The sequence below is a fragment of the Astatotilapia calliptera genome, chromosome 19 (genome assembly GCF_900246225.1).
Source record: "Astatotilapia calliptera chromosome 19, fAstCal1.2, whole genome shotgun sequence".
NCBI classification, from domain to species: domain Eukaryota; kingdom Metazoa; phylum Chordata; class Actinopteri; order Cichliformes; family Cichlidae; genus Astatotilapia; species Astatotilapia calliptera.
The window spans coordinates 26,526,713-26,545,946 of NC_039320.1; the positions used below are offsets into that span (position 1 = coordinate 26,526,713).

General features: G+C 43.0%; 2 protein-coding genes across 5 annotated transcripts in view; one reads left to right on the plus strand and one right to left on the minus strand.

The window, feature by feature from the left end:
• The window catches only part of fsip1 (fibrous sheath interacting protein 1), a 30,315-nt gene extending 21,438 nt beyond the window's left edge, over positions 1-8,877 (plus strand). For 3 of the 4 annotated variants that reach the window (XM_026152202.1, XM_026152205.1, XM_026152203.1), the window contains one exon: positions 7,224-8,877. In XM_026152202.1, coding sequence (XP_026007987.1) covers positions 7,224-7,328 — 105 coding nt within the window. In that variant the 3' untranslated portion in view covers positions 7,329-8,877. Of the gene's footprint in view, positions 1-435; positions 540-7,223 lie in introns of those variants that run through there. The other variant, XM_026152204.1, reaches the window with a different exon arrangement.
• Positions 8,878-9,783: 906 nt separating this feature from the next.
• Positions 9,784-18,249, minus strand: thbs1a (thrombospondin 1a). Its single transcript, XM_026152261.1, has 22 exons — positions 18,081-18,249; positions 17,896-17,979; positions 17,071-17,630; positions 16,885-16,963; positions 16,711-16,800; positions 16,517-16,626; positions 16,064-16,183; positions 15,572-15,668; positions 15,289-15,462; positions 15,023-15,199; positions 14,768-14,941; positions 14,400-14,680; positions 14,083-14,301; positions 13,867-13,974; positions 13,298-13,457; positions 13,086-13,204; positions 12,554-12,788; positions 12,216-12,443; positions 11,857-12,128; positions 11,664-11,761; positions 11,423-11,562; positions 9,784-11,334 (listed from the first exon to the last, which is right to left on the minus strand). The coding sequence occupies exons 2-22, from the start codon at positions 17,957-17,959 to the stop codon at positions 11,327-11,329; spliced, it is 3,513 nt and encodes a 1,170-aa protein (XP_026008046.1). The 5' UTR covers positions 17,960-17,979; positions 18,081-18,249; the 3' UTR covers positions 9,784-11,326.
• Positions 18,250-19,234: the final 985 nt, after the last annotated feature.

Genomic DNA, 19,234 nt, shown 5'->3' on the forward strand with positions numbered 1-19,234 from the left:
TGTGGCTAGAAAAAGATTTATTTGTACAGATTTTGTCTGGGAGGGCATACTTAACCAGTCTCACACAGCTGCAGTATACTCATAAAGTTGATTTGTATAACATACATAACTCAGAGACTCTCACAAGACTTTTGGGCCTCCACGTTGGGTGACAGCCGTCCCCAGAGGGATAATGTTATGCATATATCCCAAGATCCCATTCTTGTGAAGACAGAATGCCGTGAATGCCTTCGGGACAAATATTCACTTGAGCACTGTAATGATTTCAATAGATCTGTGTGTAAGCCATAGAACCAAAGGCTGTATTTCCAGTTACACCGACTGTCTGCTAGCTATGCAGTGTTTCTGTGTAGTTTTCTATTGGATTAAAAGTGTGATAAGAAGAAATTTATCCATCCATACATCCATCTGTTTTCTTCTGCTTATCCAATTCAGGGTTGTGGGTGAGACTGGAGTCTAAACCAGCAGCCATACATCCTGGACAGGTGGCCAATTTCTCACAGGGCCAGCACAGAAACAGACAACCATTTACATTTATAGCAAAGGAATCACCAGTTAACCTAAACCCTCTAACCTCAACTAACCTCTTCCTCTAACCTGGGGAGAGCCCACACAGACACGGGGAGAGCATGCAATCCAAACAGAAAGGCTTTGACCTTCTTGCTGTGAGGCAACCACTACGCTTCTTACCTTGTTGGTGCAAAAATATTATTTTATGCCTGTCGAACTGTGTTATCTTTGGCATTTTTCATAGACTCGACTAAGGAAAGGAGAACAAATAATATGCTTTTGCAACAGGTTGCTAGTAACAAAGTGCCTAAAGATACAAATGGGTTTCTCTGTTATGTGTAAACACAACAGTGGTTCATCCCTTGGGTCGAGTGCCGTTTTTATGCTTGAGTGATTCATATGTCAGTGTTAAGTGGCTTAAAAAACATGTATGTAAAAAAAGTAAAATGGTACAAGGACTGGACTGAAAATGAGAGAAGAAGAGAAAAACTTCAGAGAGTCTGGTGAACCACTGCTTAAGAGCACTTTTAAAAAAAATTCCTTGTCATGGTCCTGGGCCATGTGGGCCCAGTATTCTTAGTTTCTTGTATTTTTGTATTTCGTTCCTTATTTAGGCCATGTTTCCTGAGTTGTCCTGTTATGTTGTTCCTTATTTGACTTCCCCTTGTGACTTTTATCCCCTGTGTGCCCCTCTATGTATCTGTGAGCCCTCATCTCCCCTCCTTGTGTTTCATTCCATGTTTCCCCAGCACACTATGCCCGTGCTCTCTCTCTCCTCCTGTTTGCACCTCTGTGTACTTCCTGTTTTACTTTGACAGTCTCCCGTCAGTGTTGTTTACTCCTGCCTTGTCTTGTTATGTTTATATGTGTCAGCTGTGTTCCCATGTGTGGCCACTTCCCCTGATCATCCCTCTTGTGTATTTAGTCTCTGTGTTTCATGTAGTCTGTGTCGCGTCGTCTGTGTTTCCGTATCTCCAGCCATAGCTTTTCCTTAGTTTATGTCCAGTTTAGGTTTCTGTTTAACTATTACTCTTATGCTGCCCTCACTCTGTTTTGTTCCTTTCATCAGCCAGAATAAAAGGCTCGCTTTTGTTTAACTCCACTCCTGCATCCTCGCTTGTGTTCGCTCCTGGGTCCACCACACACATTTCCGCACGGTCTGCCTCCGCAGACCGTGACATTCCTGTTATTGAGTTTGACCAAATTCAAGTGTGTGATTAAAGGAGAAGTTAGGAAGGTGAAGTATTAGGTTTTTCGTAGCTATTTATTTAAACATGCTTGAAATACGGTAAAACAAAGATATCTTAAAATAGCAGATTTGACGAGGTTAACAAGCCTATTTTTCTGAAGAAACTGTGTGATGCTCGACAGTTGATCTGGTGCTCGTTTTCCTGCAGCCTGTTTTGGCTGCCTTCCTAAATCTACAACAAAAGGAAGGACAATCTCAGCATTTACTGTAAAACAGGATAGTTCCAGCCCAACGGTCTTGTTTTAATCAGGCCAACACTATCAGTCATACTTCCTCACTTACAGCAGTTTGTTATTACCTCATTATTTCTAGCATTTATCGGAACAGCAGTCTAGGTTAAAAAAAATTTATAAATTGACTTATCTGGATCTGAATCTCAAAATCAATTATCTGTCTCTATGCATGCTTCACCACTTTCCTCGCTTCACTGCATCCACAGCTGATGGCTGTTAGCTGCTAGCTTATCTCCCTCATCGGCTCTGCTTTGTCACCGTATGATCTTTGGAAAGGGCTCAATTTGAGAAAAGTCTCTTCCCCACTGGTCTCAGGTTTTTCAGTGTCACTATGATCTCTCCTATCTCCTGTACATGCTCTATAACTCAACTTCAAATATACAAATTCAAATTTAGGAGGTGACACCGCTTTTGGATATATTTGCGGAAACAGCTCCTAAGCTTCAAGCCTCGGGACAGACCATGGCAGACGCTGTTTGAAATATGGATGCAATATAGGTTTAATGACACGGGGCACGTCTGAGCCTGCCTAGCCTCCTAAATATTGAAGTTATGATTGGTGATTAAGTAATTTTGAACTTTTACAACATGTGTCATTTGGGAGGATATGTAATATGTTAGCAAGCTCAGAAACTGAAAGATACTTTTAGCAGCAGCTCTCATGTGCACAGAGATGTTTGTCCCACATTAAACATAGGAACATTGTCTAGCTAGCGTTAGCCGTCTCAGGCAGTCAGCACTCCTGACCGCTGCACTTTAACCTGTGATTCAAACTATGGAAGTATACAGTAAAGAAAAGCCAGAGTCTTTTTTTCCCAATTACACAGTGTCATTGTTAAGTATGCAATCCAAAGCTCTCAACTTTAAATCTGTCAGATTTGAACCTTTTGCTGCTGCAACCTCTTCTGCTTCTGTTCAGGCTCTGCAAAGGAGACTAGGATGAACAAAACAATTGACACATGGCTCTTAGAGTTAAAACCAAAGACTATTTTATGTTGATATAGCTGTTAGAGTTGAAGCAGAGGCTCTTTGGGTATTTAGGAGAGTTACTATGCATTTAAAAAAAATGTTAAAATATATATTATCTGCTATTTGACATGACATATAATGTTGGTGCTATGCTACTGTATAGCAGAATGGGAGTGCAATAATTAAGTTATTGCACTCCCATTCATTCTAAGTTCTTCTTTCTCCCGGAGGAGTAACGTCTGGGTCTGTGGACTATAGAGCTCAGGTATGCAACTGAAGTCGGTGACCCTGAAAGCTGAGCGGCCCACACTTGTGCTCAAACCTGGTCTTGCATCCTGTGTGTACGAAGCGCAGGATGAGCTGTGGTAGAGGTGGTAGTCCTCTGCAGAATGTAGCTGGAGGGCTCCACATCTCTGTCTTTGCCAGATTTATCTCCCTGTGGAAAGCTGATCATGCTCTGAGAGTGGCGGAGAGTTCTGATCTTTCAGGTCAAGAAGTTCACTCGCCTTGCCATTGTTTGCTGGTGGAAGAACTGGATTCACTTTAAAATAAAAACTATTTAATGACCCCGGTGACAATAAAACAGAAACTGTCAAAGGCCTGTAACTTGACAAACTCAAGATTTTCCACTTCCACCTTGGATTTCACATGTTTATTACAGAGAATCATGGTTGGGATTGCCAGCTTAAGGCTTTGCAGCATACACAGCTCTTCTCTTCACTGTAGATTGCATATGTGAGATGCTTGTATGTACGCGACCCAAAGCCACCCAGAAACAAAGTTTTTATCTATTCCTGCTTACTCATTCACTTCCCTTCAGAATTGCTCTGATAGTGAATTCTGCGTTCATGAGCTGTCATGTAAGCCCAGCATTGTTGTTCCTGTCTCACTGATAACCCAGTGGAACAAGGAGATGCTCCCTGGAAGCACCTTAATCAATTTTATCAAACATTTTCTTTGGAAAGCTTTCCTGTAATCCCAGCAGTTTTCTGTGCTGTTTACCAAAATTCATGTGTTCCCTGCTGCTAGGAAACCGAAACCTTCCACCAAGAAGAAATGAAGGACCTTTTTTTTTTTTTGCCAGTCCCATTTGGTTCATTAGTCGTCAGAATTGTTGTCTGAAGACCAACAAGGATACCCAATGGATTTATTTTGCCAAATGGATCATTGTGGCATTGCCGTATTGGTCCATTTGATCGACCTTTGTTTTTATTATTTATTTTATTTTATTTTCAGATGTTACAGACGGGACAGACATGAGTGAGGGATAGGAAAGGGAGAGAGAAAGATGAAGGAAAAGAAAAACAGAAGGGGAGAGGGACAGTGAGAAGGGGGGGGAGAATCTCCTGGATCAGCTGTTGAGAGAAAAAGAAGAGAAACAAGCAAAAAAAACCAAAGCAACATATTAAACACAACACCATCACATTAATCGAGCTAAGTGTAAACAGCAGTAAATACTAAATATTCAATGTTGTTGTGCAGCACGCAGGACCGACAGCGCACAATGTGCTTTGAATTAGCAGCCAAGAAAGGTGTAATTTAAGTCTACGAACAGTGAACACCCGTGTGAAGGACCTTAAATGGCTGTGTAGCAGCACGAAAGCACATATCAGTCACCCACAGACACCCCTGGCCTCCTCAAGTACCGAGGTCATCGGAGGTCAACCACTTTTAAAGAGTTGTAGCATTTTGTCAAAGCAGTAGAAAGAACATTCTTTCTTCCTTCTTTCCTTTCCTCTCCTCTCTGTTGGAAAGTCTAACCTGTTCCCATCTCCAAGACGGCTGGTATCAGTTAGAGGCATTTCAGACCATTAAGACTCCAGCCAGTGGGGCACTTTTTATTGCCCCATTCATGTACACAGAAAATAATGACAAGCCTCTAATTGACTTGTAATTTTTTTCTTCTGCCATTTGTCTCAAGTTGCAGGAATTACTCACTTACGTTCAGAAAAATGTACGTCTCCTTTCCTTAACAAACTTTTTCTGTGGCCGAGGTGTCAGTTGTTACATAAGAATATATATAAAGAATAGCTAAGCGGCTGTAGAATGGATAGACATTTATTTAAACTCTATGTTTTTGTGCACACTCTATATTTATTTACGTTTTTTGTTTGTTTGTTTTTTTCGAACTTGCTCTTTTATTGTTTCATTTGCGCCATGTAGAAGCAGAGGTCAAGTCCACAGCTACATGAATGTTGAAGGGTCAAGATAATGAACCGCTCCAGGGGGGCACTGTGGGGCGTTTGTGTCTGTGGTGCCTGTGTGCTCCTGTCTATTGGTAAATGATGACATGTCTGGATAATTGTGAGGGTAAAGATGAATAACACCACCCAACCTGCAATGACCTAAAGGGTATGATTACATTCTGGAGGACTTTGAACATGGACGGGATTGTGTGGTAATGTCTTGTCAGCCCACTGACAATGGGGTGGAGCGTTTCAGTGGGTGGTCAGGTCAGCATATGACCGGTGAATGGTACTAGCTAAAGGGGGTAGATGAGACACGGGAATTACTCTGTGCGGTGTGAGGAAGAGGTGAAAAGAATTGCATTGCTTAATATCTTCTTAGGTCACTGTTGTTGCTTTTGGTTTCTAAAATCTATTGTTTTGGACGTCAGTCAGGCATTATGACCACCTGTATAATGTTGTGCTTGTCCCCCTTTTGCTGCCAAAACAGCCCTGACCTGTCGAGGCATGGACTGCACTAGACCCCTGAAGGTGTGCTGTGGTATCTGGCACCAAGATGTTAGCACTTTAAGTCCTGTAAGTTGCAAGGTGGGGTCTCCATTGATTGCGCTTCTTATACCAGCCCATCACACGGATGCTCAATTGGATTGAGATTTGGGGAATTTGGAGGCCAAATCAACACCATAGACTCATTGTTGTGCACCCTGTGGCAGGGTGTATGATCCTGCTGAAAGAGGCCACAGCTATCAGGGTTTCCATGAAAGTGTGTACATGGTCTGCTTAGGTAGGTAGTCCGTGTTAAAGTAACATCTAGATGGACTTTGTCCAAAGCATTGGGGGTTTTGGCAGTCGTAATGTGTCTGGGACTCTTTCTATCAGAGCCTGTATTACATTTTTGGCAATGTGAGCACCTTATGCCTTCATCAGTGAGCCTTGGCCACCCATGACACTACGGTTCCTTCCTCGGACCACCCTACAAAGAGCTGCAGTTTTGGAGATGCCGTCTAACCATCACAATTTAGTCCATGTTAAAGTCATTCAAATCCTCACACTTGCCCATTTTTCTGCTTCTAGCACACTAACTTTGAGGACAACATGTTCACTTACTCCCTAAAATGTCAGTGTTGTATTGTTTTGCTGATCAAAAGTAGGAGGGGGAAAGATCAGTTAATACTAACTAAAGACTGTGATTGAGATTAGGGACAGAATATCTGGATCGCATCCTTACTTCAAGGCCAGGGACATTCATTTCACTTAGGGCTGACAGCTAAAAACACAAGCGCAGAGAGAATGATGACAGCGATTTCTGTTCAACTCAGAGATTTAACGTTGTCTCTTCTTGACACTTTCTTGGCACGGTGCTCGTGTCACGGAAGGTAATGAGTCGATAATATTGGAACAAATTGACTGTTGAGTTGCAGCTGTTTAAACAAAGTGCAGAGTCCTTACACCGTGAACTTGCGCTTGTCTATGAGCACACGTGCGTAGGTAAATTAGTTACGGTCGCCAGGAATTCAGACTTTGCATATAGCGCCAAATGACGCGTCATTCCCAGGAATAGATTTTGATGTTTATTTAACTTTCAAGCCCTTTTCCTCATAACCTAGTTTTCTTTCATCCTTGAACTCACTCGCTGTCCCAGGCTGCCTGTGAGGAGTCTGGCTTATGCGTAGAAAAACAAAACTAGCATCCAAGTGGAAGTGTTTTTCCCACACACCTTCCAACAAAGCAGAGCGGTGCAGTACATTATTATGAAGTGCCACTGTTGTGTGAGGTCATGTATTAATACAGCACTTTGTCTGGACTTGTCAGAAACTAAGCTTTAGACCCAGTAAAATTTGTTTGGAAGAAATGCAGGAATGATGTCAGCAGTTGGTCACTTTTTATAATATTCGGCAGACGTGACCTGGAAACAGTTACATATCTACACATCCGCACCGTAGGCCTGCATGTGGAACGAATCTGCAAATACACACATATTGTTGTGTCTGTTTAATTGATTTTGAAACTCTAAATTCACACAAGCATCACTGAAATCTTACATCAGTTGGTGGGTTTTGTTTTGTTTTTTTGCAGAATGAGTCTCCGGACCTGACGGACGAACAGTTACTTTGCCTGATGGATGGATGTGAGCTGGCAAAAAGTTGGAGCCAGGACCTTGAAATGAATGACTCAACATAAAGACCTGAAAAAATGATTTGACTGCTACCAGACGGGATCATTTCTGGGACTTATTAATGATTTTATGTGGTTAGACTTTGGCATTAGATCTCTGATGATAGAACAGTCTCTTCATTTATAGACTTACAAAATTAAAGCTACCTAGGGGAAGTCGTGTGCGCCTGTTTGTGATATTAAGACATCCCTGGCCTGTGAGGATGAGGACGCTGGGCTTCTGGGGTGTCTTGAAATGACACTTCTAAGGTTTGGGCTTGTTGCAGCAGAACACATGGATGCTTGATGGGATTAAGTGCAGGGAGTTTGAAGATCGGGTCAATGCCTTGGGCTCTTGGTCATATTCCTTGATGTGTTCTCGAGCATTGTTTTGCATTGTTGCAGGGTGCACTGTCCTGCTGGCGCAAGGTGGTGCCGACCATCAGTGCAAGTTTCCACGAAAAGTGGGATACCTTTCATGGAAAATCCAGAGATTTTAAATGTTGTCTTGTAATGAAGTCTTCAATGATATCCACATCTCCTGTCCATTGTTTTAATATTGCAGCTGATCAGTGTATAGCAGCATAAACTGATGGATATTTTATATTCAATGTGTTAAAAGTGGAAAAATTATAGTCATCAAATTTGGTTACTTTAGGATGGGAACTGTTTTGTTTTTTTTGTTTGGGTTTTTTTAATCCTAATTGGTCTGCATGTTTTGAACATGTAGCTCGATTATAACACTGCTTCTATTTGTGTTTATATGTCTGCATGAGGAAACAGAGCAGCAGGGCCATGCTTTCTATTAACCAAAGTATCATAGATCAGAACAGAAAATTGCTGTCATTAAATCTAATAACCGGGTGCTGTAGCCGCAGAATGTTCTAATGCACACATAAACATCAGCTTATAGCAGCGTGTCTGTGGGGGTGAACTCTGAGCGCTGCCGTGCATTAAAGCTTTTTCCGACAAAATATAGAACGTCTGTGTTAGTAATGTGTGGTCAGACATCCAGCGTTGCTGCTAATGAGAAGGGAGGATGTGTGCTCTACGGTGGTGATAGTCGGCTGTAGCTCAGCTCCAAGCATTCCGCTCATTCCTGGCTCTGTAGGTGATCTCCTCCAGAGCGGATGGGTTAGCGAGATCCTCTGAAATGGGACCCTGTGTGACCTCTTTCGAGCTCAGTTGTCATTTACATAAGTGGTTCACCCTGACAAAAGATTGGCAGCTTTAAGAATGATGAGTTTTGGTTTGTTTGAGAGACCTCTGGAAGCCCTTGACGTTGTTCCTTTTTTGCTCCGTGCATGCAAAATCTTAGGAGCTAATCCACACCCGGTTCAACCTCAGCCCAGAGGCCCTGCCTTTTTACTCCCCTTGCACTGGACACCTATAGGCCTGTTCATCTCACTCTTCACCTTACCCCCGCATTCTGACCTCGTCTAAACGGCAGGAATTATCTCACATTCCTCTACACTGGAATCAGCCAGGTGAACCTCCAAGGACACTTTCCAAACACGGTGAACTCTGCGTCACTGTTTTCTTTTCTAACTGATGGGACTAGATTAAAACTGTCTATTTTAAACTTTTATTTGTCATACATGTGCAACTCATGTCATTAATCACAGCATATGTAGCGTATTTGTCTCCTGTACACAAATAATGTGTGCGTAACTGAAACAGTATATTTTCAGAAGAGTAAGATAAACTGCTCATTTAGGGTAATGGAAAAACACTGAGCTCATTATGGCAAGAATGAGGTCAGTGCTAATGTAAAGAGACCTGCGGCACACTGAGAAAGTCTGGGTTTTCTGGCGGGACCCTCACTGGCGCACATTCCAGCTCTTTCTGACCCCAAGAAAGATTTAAATTAGCAGTCATATTTCAGTTTGCAGTTATATACTGCTGCGGTGTCTTACAGCACAGCAGCTAGCAAGCTATAGAGCTGGTCTGTGGATATTTAGATGTTTTTTATGAAAAGTATGGAATTTCATAGCAAGTTCTTAATGGCAAAAGTGGCACACAGCCATAACTTAGCTCCATATTCCTTAAAGTTAGCACCTTTATTACTCTGCAGGGCTAAATTCCTTATGTCTACCTGTCCAGTGGTAGTGAAGCAATGCGATGTGTGGCCATATCTGTGTCGATGTGCTGCTTAACAAGGTTATATTTCATGTTGAGTTTTGCTGCTGTTGACTCCCAAGGATACTCCCTTTCTCAGAGGATTCACAAGACCCAACTAATGGATTCCAGTTGTTTGACACAGCGTGACTTGGCTCTCTTTGCTTTTCTAAGAAGACCTTAGTTGAATTAGATATGAATGTCAAAAATCACAGCGACAGACGCTTGGGTTATCAAGTATTTAACTGTTTGTTTTCCCAAAAAGACACCAAGAACCTTTGGAACTTTTTTCTAGAGAGTTTAATGTTCACTTTACATAGTAAAATAACAAGTAGGAGTAAAAAACAGCACTTTGGGTAAAAACTATGGGACAAATGTTTATAGAAAAGCTTCACTAATATTAAAAAAAAGACATACAAAAACCAAAATGACAAAGACATCCTCGTGTCAGTGTGCAAATAAGTTTATACAGACAGAAACGCTTCCATATGAGGCTACGCTTCTAGATAAATTATTTAAATAGCATACATCTACACAAAATGAAATACCCTCAACATAAAACAAACAGAATAATTTATCAAGACGCCACAAATACATATCGCAAAACACAGTCAAGGCAACATTTCTTTAATCCTTTACGTTCCCGTTTGGGCTTCTTTTGCTACAAAAATATCTTATATACAGCATATAAATGATAGTAAAAGTCTTGCTTTAAAGAAAAAAAGAGAAAAAATAGAAGCCAACCAATTTATACTCTGTTGATAAGACAAGGGATTCTCGTGTATTGCTGGTCTCAGCACAAAAAGAACTAATGAGGTAATATTTGTACATAAAGGGTTTCCTTTTTGTTTTCCATTGTCAGAAATTGTACACACAAGCTCAGGCACACCAGCCACGCACACTGCAGAAGTGGAATATTTAGAGATGGTGTTGTTGATGTTTTTTGTTTTGTGGTTTTGGTCCGAGGTTAATAACTCTTAATCTTTAGAGGATCCCGATTTCACGGGTTGCTGCTGACATTTAAAGGTGGAAAAATGAGCAACAATTAAAGCTATAAACAGTTACACTTACAATAATCTTAGGAAACAGACTGGCCCCTCACATATTAGTTATCCACGTTATATTTGCTCATAATTACTGTTCCAAAGCAGCGTGCCTGCCTTGGGGCCCTGTGCTGTCCTTAATATTGTGCTCTCCTTGTTTCTTCTAGTGCTCTTTTCCTGAGAAAACGAATATTTCGGGCCAGCCCTGCGCCTTGGATACACGCACGTGCCTTTAAAAAGGGGGCTGTCACAGGGAATTAAAATCAAATTTCGACTCGGTTATCTCAATAATTGCGCTCATCAGGTGGAACAAATGCACAAACACACATAGCATTCACTCTCTTTGATAGTAACAGTCAGTCCATACTGTCCATTGTCCCTCAAGAGTTCCTTCAAAGGGTAATCTCACCCTCCAAACTTAACAAAGTTCTCCTACTGTTTTCTTCATACTGAAACAAGTATATCTGAGTCCACAGCAGATGCATATTAATACACAAAAATATCTTTTCTTAAAAAAACAAAAACGAACAGAAACACTCTTCCCTTTGGTCCCTCATCCACAGAGGAATACCGACAACAGTTCAGGTGTGCAAAGCAAGAAAATGTGGCCCTCTTTCAACGCAGATCAGAGCAAACAGAGTGAGAGAGCCAATCGTCTTCTGAGCAGAGCCGTGCTCAAAATTTGAGTTTGGTGCTGTGGTGCAGAATTTACTTTCATTTGGCTTAGACTCCTGAGGTCACCTCACGTTAGCTCGCTTGCTCTTCATACTTCCAACGCGTATTTCTCAAAGGAAGGGAGTTAAATAAGTCGATCCAGGTCTCGTTTCACACTGATACATTCTTCTAAAAGCCTCTGTGCTCCGATTATGTATCTGAAAGGAGTCGCAGATAGAAAGATGTTAGGAATAAAGTTTCAGGTAAGTGGTTTCAAATGCATCTAACCTTCAAATGTGTACTTACCTCTGCATTCGTATTTGAGGTCTGAGAAGTAAACCATCTCCTGAGAGAAGACATACAAGCCTAGCCGCCCACCGGCGTAGGTTTTGTCGTAGATGTTTCCGGAGTCAGCCATGATTCTCTTGCCTTCATACATGACCACTCTACAAAATAAAATACAGTCAGTGGAGCAGTGGAGAAGTTTTAAACTATGCAACTGAATGAAAGAGCTTTTTTTCTTCTTCTTCTGGGGTTTTGGTCTCACCTGATAAGTCCAGTCTTGGGTCTGTGGGTCAGATGCCATCTGTAGGCAGTGAAGTCTTTCCAGCCAATATTCTTGCGGTCGTGCCACAAAGTGCGCACCTAAAAGTTACAATTAGCAAAAGTTACAATGAGAAAAGTCTCAAACGTTTTCCTCAATTACGCCTCAAACTCTGAGTCAGTTCAGCTGTGCTCACCTGTCCTGGGGTGTCTCCGGTGTGCCACAGGGCGTTCCTCAGGTGCTCACCGGGCCCTGTGGTGGAGTTGACCACTTTGATTGACAAGCCGGAGTAGCCCTGAGCTCTTGTGGGTGTGTTGGACCAGTACGTCTGGGTGATCTGTTTCCACATCACTGTGTAGAAGCGCGAGCTGGATTGGTAGCCAAACACGAAACCAGCGTAGTCATCGTCTCTGTCCGTGTTGATGAAGAATGTTCCACTGAAGTCCACCGCGCTGAACTCATCATAACCTGAATTTTAAAAAAAGATGGGTTAGTATCAATTTGCTACCAGTTTGTGTTCATTGCAGAAAAAACGTCTGTCCGTATATTACATACCGACAGCAATGCCAGGGTCGCAGTTGACAGTCTGGACCAGCTCCTTGCCCTGATGCCGGACAACCCAGTTGGGGTCGATCTGGGAGGTACCTTTGGGGTCCAGAGGAACCATCTGGAATCTGCGGAAGTCGGTTTCACTGATGGCAAAGTTTTCCGGGCATACATCATAGATGTCCAAAACATTATCTTGATCAAAATCATCTTTGCACACATCACCACGTCCATCACCTGAGAGGAAAGTAAATACATTGGAAATCAAAAAAAATGCTCTACAACAAAGATTTAGAAAATCAAGGCACCAGCGTTTTACAGGACTGTTAACCGAGAGATGGACTTACCATCAGAGTCCAGCTGATCAGGGTTAAAGGCCAGTCTGCAGTTGTCTTTGTCATCTGGAATGCCGTCATTGTCATCATCGTGGTCGCAGGCGTCACCCTTGCCATCCTTGTCGTGGTCTGCCTGGTTCGCATTCGGAATGTAGGGGCAGTTATCCAAGTTGTTCTGGTGACCGTCCTCGTCAATGTCCTGGTTGCTGTCGCACTTGTCTCCCACGCGATCCGAGTCAGAGTCGATCTGCAAAAGAGCAAAATTCCTTTTAATGAGACCCTCGCACTCGCTTCACATAATTCCCTCCTCTGTTTTTCATCGGCCTCAGTATGAGAGGTGCTGCCCTGGTTGCAATTTTAAAAAGGAGACCCTTGTTTTCAGGTATGCAAGCAATGTCCCTCCAGACAAAGGAAGAGAAAAGAGAAGAGGGAGCACTGTGCTCGTTCTCTTTAGAGCTGTCACATTCCTCTCTTGATTAAAGCAGATGTGATTTAACCTTGTAAGTCCCCACAGCAGTGAAGTAGAAGTGAAAGATGATGTTACCTGATCAGGATTGTGCTCCAGAGGGCAGTTATCGCAGTGATCTCCAACGCCGTCCCTGTCGGTATCTCTCTGGTCCACGTTGTAGACATATGGGCAGTTGTCATTCTCATTCAGGATGCCTGTTGAGCAATTTTGATTTAATTTTTAGCCTTCAGAAACTGAATGCTTTTTTTGTTTCAAGATTAAAGCAAGAATATGGAGAAATAACTTACCATCACCATCAATGTCAACAGCGCAGGCATCACCCTCTCCGTTGTTGTCAGTGTCTGTTTGGTCAGTGTTGGCTACATATACACAGTTGTCACAGTTATCACCAACTTCATCCCTGTCTGCATCATCCTGGGAGGGGTTGTACACTCTTGGGCAGTTGTCCTAAATTAATGGAGAGATCACAGCTTAATTACTAAAATGGGTCACGACTCAGAGAAGTCATATTTATAGGAATAAAACTTTGCTCTTCCAGACTTTTTTCTTGCTTAAGCTGGAATGTGATATTCCACTGGTGATTTTTTTTTTTACCACTGCATATTTCTTGCCCAACTTTCCGAATCCACACTAAGAATTACGGGCAACAAGCCACGTTGTCCTCAATTCTGTTTTTTTTTTGCAGAAATTATATTACGCTACTCCTCTGCTTACTTACTTTCCACTTTGATTCTATGGTGAAAGCACATAAACACTTTGCATTTCTACCGCCCAGAGGAAGGATGGCTACAGCTGATTACTATGTCTGGTCTCCGAGGAAAGCGTGGCTAAAAAAGAAACTGCCGTGATTACTCACCCTATCATCGGGGATCCCATCATTGTCATCATCGTGGTCACATTCATCACCCAGGCCGTCTTTGTCATGATCTTCTTGGCCGGAGTTGGGAAGGTTGGGGCAGTTATCCTGTAAAGAGACAAAAGGAGAGGTTCAGGAGGCAATCATCACAATAATAGAGCGCACATGGATAATAACGGCCTTTGTGTATTTTTGTCCATGTGGGGTCTGGCGTACCTTCTTGCAGTGATAAGTGGCATTTTCCACACACGGCAGGTCAGTGTTGGGCCATCCATCCAGGTCGCTGTCCTCTCCGCAAATGCGTCCATTCCCGGCATATCCTGGCTTGCACTCACAGCGGAACATAGACTCGGAGAAGACACCCAAGTAGATGCAGTTTGCATTTTTATGGCAGTTGTGGCTTCCGTCCTTGCAAGGGTTGCGAGGAACGCAAACCTAAGGAAAATTACAGATGATTAAAAAACATGCAAGCTGCTAGTGAACCAGGCAACAACAACAACAGAAACAAAACAGATTTAAGTAATAATCCAAACCTGTTTTTTAGCAGTTGCCTCTGCCACACCTCTTCCAAACGGCTGAGGACCAGAGAAACGCGGGGGACAGGGAAGACAGTTGTAACCCGGCTCCGTGTTTTCGCAACGGTGGACTCCGTTATGAATATGGCAAGCATCGGGGACCTCTTTGCATTCGTCGATGTCTTTGCAGGTGATGCCGTTCCCTGTGTAGCCGGATGGACACCTGCCACACTTGAATGAGCCGTCTCGGAAGCTGGTGCACTTTGTGCCTGGGAAGCAGGGGCTGGAGAGACAGCCATCTGCAAAGACAAAGATTTCCTAACTTAAGAATGAGGCTATAAATTGTGCTGCAAGTTTACATTAGGCTAATAGGCTCAGATGCTCACCAATAGGACACTCCTGTTTGTTGCAAATTTGAGATTCAGAAGCATCGCCGATACAGTCCTTTCCGCCATATTTGGGGGCAGGGTCGGAACAGAGACGTTTACGGGTCTGAACGCCTCCTCCGCAGGTAACAGAGCAGATGTCCCAAGGTGACCAAGGTCCCCAGCCTCCATTGACTAAGGCGTACAAAAGAAATTAGTTTTTTTGTGCCCTGTATAATTATGCACTTTAGAATTCAATGGTGGCATTTGACTTACTAGGACAGGGCGACTTCCTGCAGACTTTGGTGTGACGTCCCTCTCCCTCGCAGTCCTTGCCGCCCATCTGGGGCGTGGGGGAGTTACAAAGGCGAATTTGAGTCATGACCCCCTCACCGCAGGTCACAGAGCAGGAAGACCAGGGTGACCAGTGGCTCCAGGCTCCATCCTGCTTGACTGTGAATGGACGTGTACGCCATTAATTCATCATGTTCTGGGAAAACGTACTGTAACAACGTCAGCGTTAAGAATGTTTGGCGACTTACAGCGTTTGTCACATTCTTGTGGGTAGCAGTCACGGGTCTGCACAGAGGTGCCCTCACACTTGCTGTTGATGCGGTCGCAGGAGCGGCCGCGCTGCTGGATGCCACGGCCGCAAGTCACAGAACACTGGGTCCACTCAGACCAGGCGGACCAGCCGTCTTCTGCGTAGTCGCTTGCTGTAAAGGGAGAGGAGGCATAAATGATTGGGCATGGGGGCTTGTTTCTTTGCTGGAAAGTCATCGAGGAAGAAAATCTGATTAAAGTCAGAAAAAATTAAAAACCTACGTGTTCCACAGCGAGGGCAGCACTCTCCGTCGGGCACGGTGGCATTAGCGCATGGGATCAGAGGGCAGGTGATTTTGCGACACACGGTCACAGATTTCTGGACAAAGGAAAACATTAATTAGTACAAGTATAATGAGTTAGCAGGAAGGGGAGAAAAAAACGAGGCTTTGCTGGTGCTATTCCAAGCCTAATTGATATATTTCACGACGGAGTGAACTTATCAGCGACATGACACTACTACTGTGTTGCTACAAGACATAATCCTCACTGAACACCCAACTCATTACACAACACGAGCACAATGCTGCCCCATGCTGCTCTCTTGATGCTTTCAGACAAAGTGTTGATAGCCTTCAGGCAGGAGCACGGTGATTATAAAGGCAGGTGATAATGTAAACCGGATTATGACTTTACTGCAGCGGGGACAGAGGAAGCTCGGCTATGGCTTTCCCCCGACCAATCCTGCATTCCAGCAGGTGTGATGATGCCTACCTGGCATGTGCACTCGGTGCAGCTATCGACGGTCCATTCATCTCTGTCCTGGTACTTGATGCCGTTGTGGATGCAAACTCCTTTGTGCAAATCCATATAAATTCTTCTGGATTCGCTTTCCTGGAGGGAAGGAGGTACAGAAAGGGGGTTAATTACTAAGGATGGAAAACTTTCACTTTGCCAAGGTTCCAGTACAAATGAATCACTGACCGATGCCGTGATTAAGACATCGCTTGAATTTAGCGAAGCAGTGCAAATGCCGCTGACAGCCAAACATATTTGTGTATTCACATGGGTCTCATTAAGGACTTGGCTGGGGACAAGCCATTACAGCGACAAGTGGTTACGCACTGGGAATGCATTAAGTGGAAGCAGAGGAGGAGAGGGAGCGGAGAGGGAAAAGAGGGAGTGAATTATGACAAAGAGAAGATCCTAATTGCCTTTTGCACTTACCAGTCTTTGGAGGTTATTTGACAGCTGTCTAACAACCTTATTGAGTCCATTGAGCTCGCTAAACATGTTGGCAATGTCTTCACAGGAGAAGCCGCAGACGGACTGCAGATCTGGATGTCGGAAGGAGGAGTTCATTGAATTATCTCCACTTTTAAATGTACAAGATTTGATTTATTACAGAAGACAGGTGTTACCTTTGGCTTTGTGACCAGTGTAATCGGTCCTAATCGCAGGGCTTGAGCCATTGACTGGGATATCCAAGGTCATGACATCAGTTATAGCAGCTTCAGGAGAGAAGAGGGGAGAAGTCTAAGTCTAATCGTATGCACACTATACTGATGTTTTATTTATGCAGTTTTAAGACTTACCTCCAGTTTGGCATCCTTTATTTCTCAGTATAGCATCCAGAGTTGTACCAAAGACAAAGCGCACATTCTGGAGTACTCCCTGAAATAAGAAATCATAAATATTTAAAGACACAATATAGTGCATTAAATGGTATTTTGGTTTATCATTACTGTTACTGGGTTCTTCCAAAATAAAGCACATCTTACGTAAAATTTGTCCTTTAGAGCTCCCTTCCCGATCCTGAGTCTGGCTGTGTCTGCCACCTCCTGGGAGAGCACTTTCTGGATTGGCACTTCCAAGTCTGAGTGTTTGAACCCTTCACAGCCGACGAAAAGTTGCGCCTGGTCATCCTGAACGAACAGGGTGATGTTCTTCCATTGCCCGGTGGCCAAATCGACCTCATCGATAGATGCGACCTGCTGCTGGTCAACGGTGGAGTACACCAAATCCAGCGTGTTCGCCTTCCCGTTGGAAATAATCTCGAAGATGGGCCCGGATCCGTCGGTTTTTTCAACAGTTAAAAGGCTGCCTCTGGTTTTTTTGAACTGCTTCAGGTTGACCAGGAGAAGGAAGCCTCGCTCTGTTTGGATGGAGTCGAGGAGGTCCCTGAAGGAGCTGTCGGGGACGGGGGGGATCAGGCTCGCGTTCAGGACCTTGTACGCTAGGCTGTTTGGGTCTTGGCCTTTGACCGTACTCACGCCATGGTGTCTCTTATTTACCCGGGCCAAATCAAATAAGTCATACACACTGTTATCATCCCGACTCTCTGCGGTCAAAGAAAAGAAAAGCAGCATTTACTTTTTTTTTCTCCTCGTTGTGTCTCATAACAGCTCACAGAAAACAAAGAAAACCACAAAAGAAACAGGCTATAACACGATAACGTTACGTGTAAAAACAACAACCAAAAAACACGTAAATGCATCAATTTTATCTTTAATGAATTAGCTGAAAACCACTTTCAATTTCCCTGCAGTTTTAATATGAAACAAAAGGTTTAAAAACTTAACAACAGGCAGTTTTTCCATTCTCACCTGCCAGCCGTGCGCCCTCACAACTCCAAAGCATCAAGAGCAAAGAGATGCCACACAGCATCATCTCGAAACCTCAAGTGAACCCTATCGCAACCAAAGAATAACAAACAGTTACTGAACACATCCGGACAAGATCCTGTGCATTAATAAAATATCAAATAATCGTCTAAAAATGATTTACAAACCTTAAAAAAGAAAAAATACCGCTGGAAGCTGGATAAAGAGGAAGAAAAAAAGTCCTTTATTTATCCTGTTCTCCTCGTTCAGCTCTAACAGAAGCTCAGCAGATAGTAAAATCTCTTTGAGCTCCCGTTTATTTTGATGCTTCCACTTATTCTACTGACCTATCCAGTGGATATAAGCGCTATTTAACCAGTTTAAGCACATTCCTGAATCCACTCTGGACCAATCGGAAGAGAGAGGGACGGACTTATTTTGTTACCTCACAGCCAGTCAGAGGAATATCCGACACACACACACACACACGGAGGAGGGAAAAATGCATTCCTGAGCAGCATTTCCATCATCGGACAAGTATTTCATCCACGCGCTCAAGCCAAGACTTGGCCGCTTCCGGTCGAATAAAAGTAATTATCAAATATTCTTAATTTCATTTAAATACCATTTCGGGCGGGAAAAGTATATATTAATTTGACTGAATATGATTCAAAGGGCAATAATCTTTCTAGACTGGTAATACAAAACCAGCTATGAATGGATTTAAAAGCCATATAAAACATTAAATTATATTTCATACCCTGCACTCACCTATTAATGCGAGCCTATACTTATTCCTCACGCGCAGGGCATCATTACTGGTAAAAAAAAAAAAAAAAAAAGTCTCCCTGCTTATTCTTTTGTTATTACTCTGGTGGCCACCAGGGGACTCATTGAGTAACGAACACGGTGTACTGGTCTGGGGGAGTGAGAGATACGTTGGAAGAATCTTGTCTAAATTTCTTTGTACCAGTGATGTGTGGAAAACAAAATATTTAAAGGGGTGTCCAGGAAAAAGCTTGGTTTTACTTTTGGAAAGAGTTTATTACTAAATATACAATAAATTTGTGATCTACGCACAAAAAGTGGAAAATGTAAATGCTGAGGATACCGAGGACAGAATATTTTCTCTAGGAGAAAATAGAAGCAAATATTTACTGTGGTTTAAAGGGATGTGCAACTATCTGTTAACGTTACATGAAGAAAATCCCTAAAACACATTTTATTTTGTTTTAAATGCTGTATTTTATGACATGTGTCATTAGTATTATGTTTGTTTGGACAGATTTTAATCTATAGAAGTGGCTGAACGCCTTTGTCCATTATTTAGGTGCATTTACCA

What these genes read in the sequence shown, in the direction of transcription:
- thbs1a (XM_026152261.1), bottom strand. Translation starts at nt 17,959, where the DNA reads ATGATGCTGTGTGGCATCTCTTTGCTCTTGATGCTTTGGAGTTGTGAG. An exon ending in GCACCGAGTGCACATGCCAG is followed by an intron (nt 15,669 to 16,063) that starts GTAGGCATCATC and finishes TCCTTTGTCCAG; the next exon opens with AAATCTGTGACCGTGTGTCG. An exon ending in TGATCAGCTGGACTCTGATG is followed by an intron (nt 12,444 to 12,553) that starts GTAAGTCCATCT and finishes CTTTCCTCTCAG; the next exon opens with GTGATGGACGTGGTGATGTG.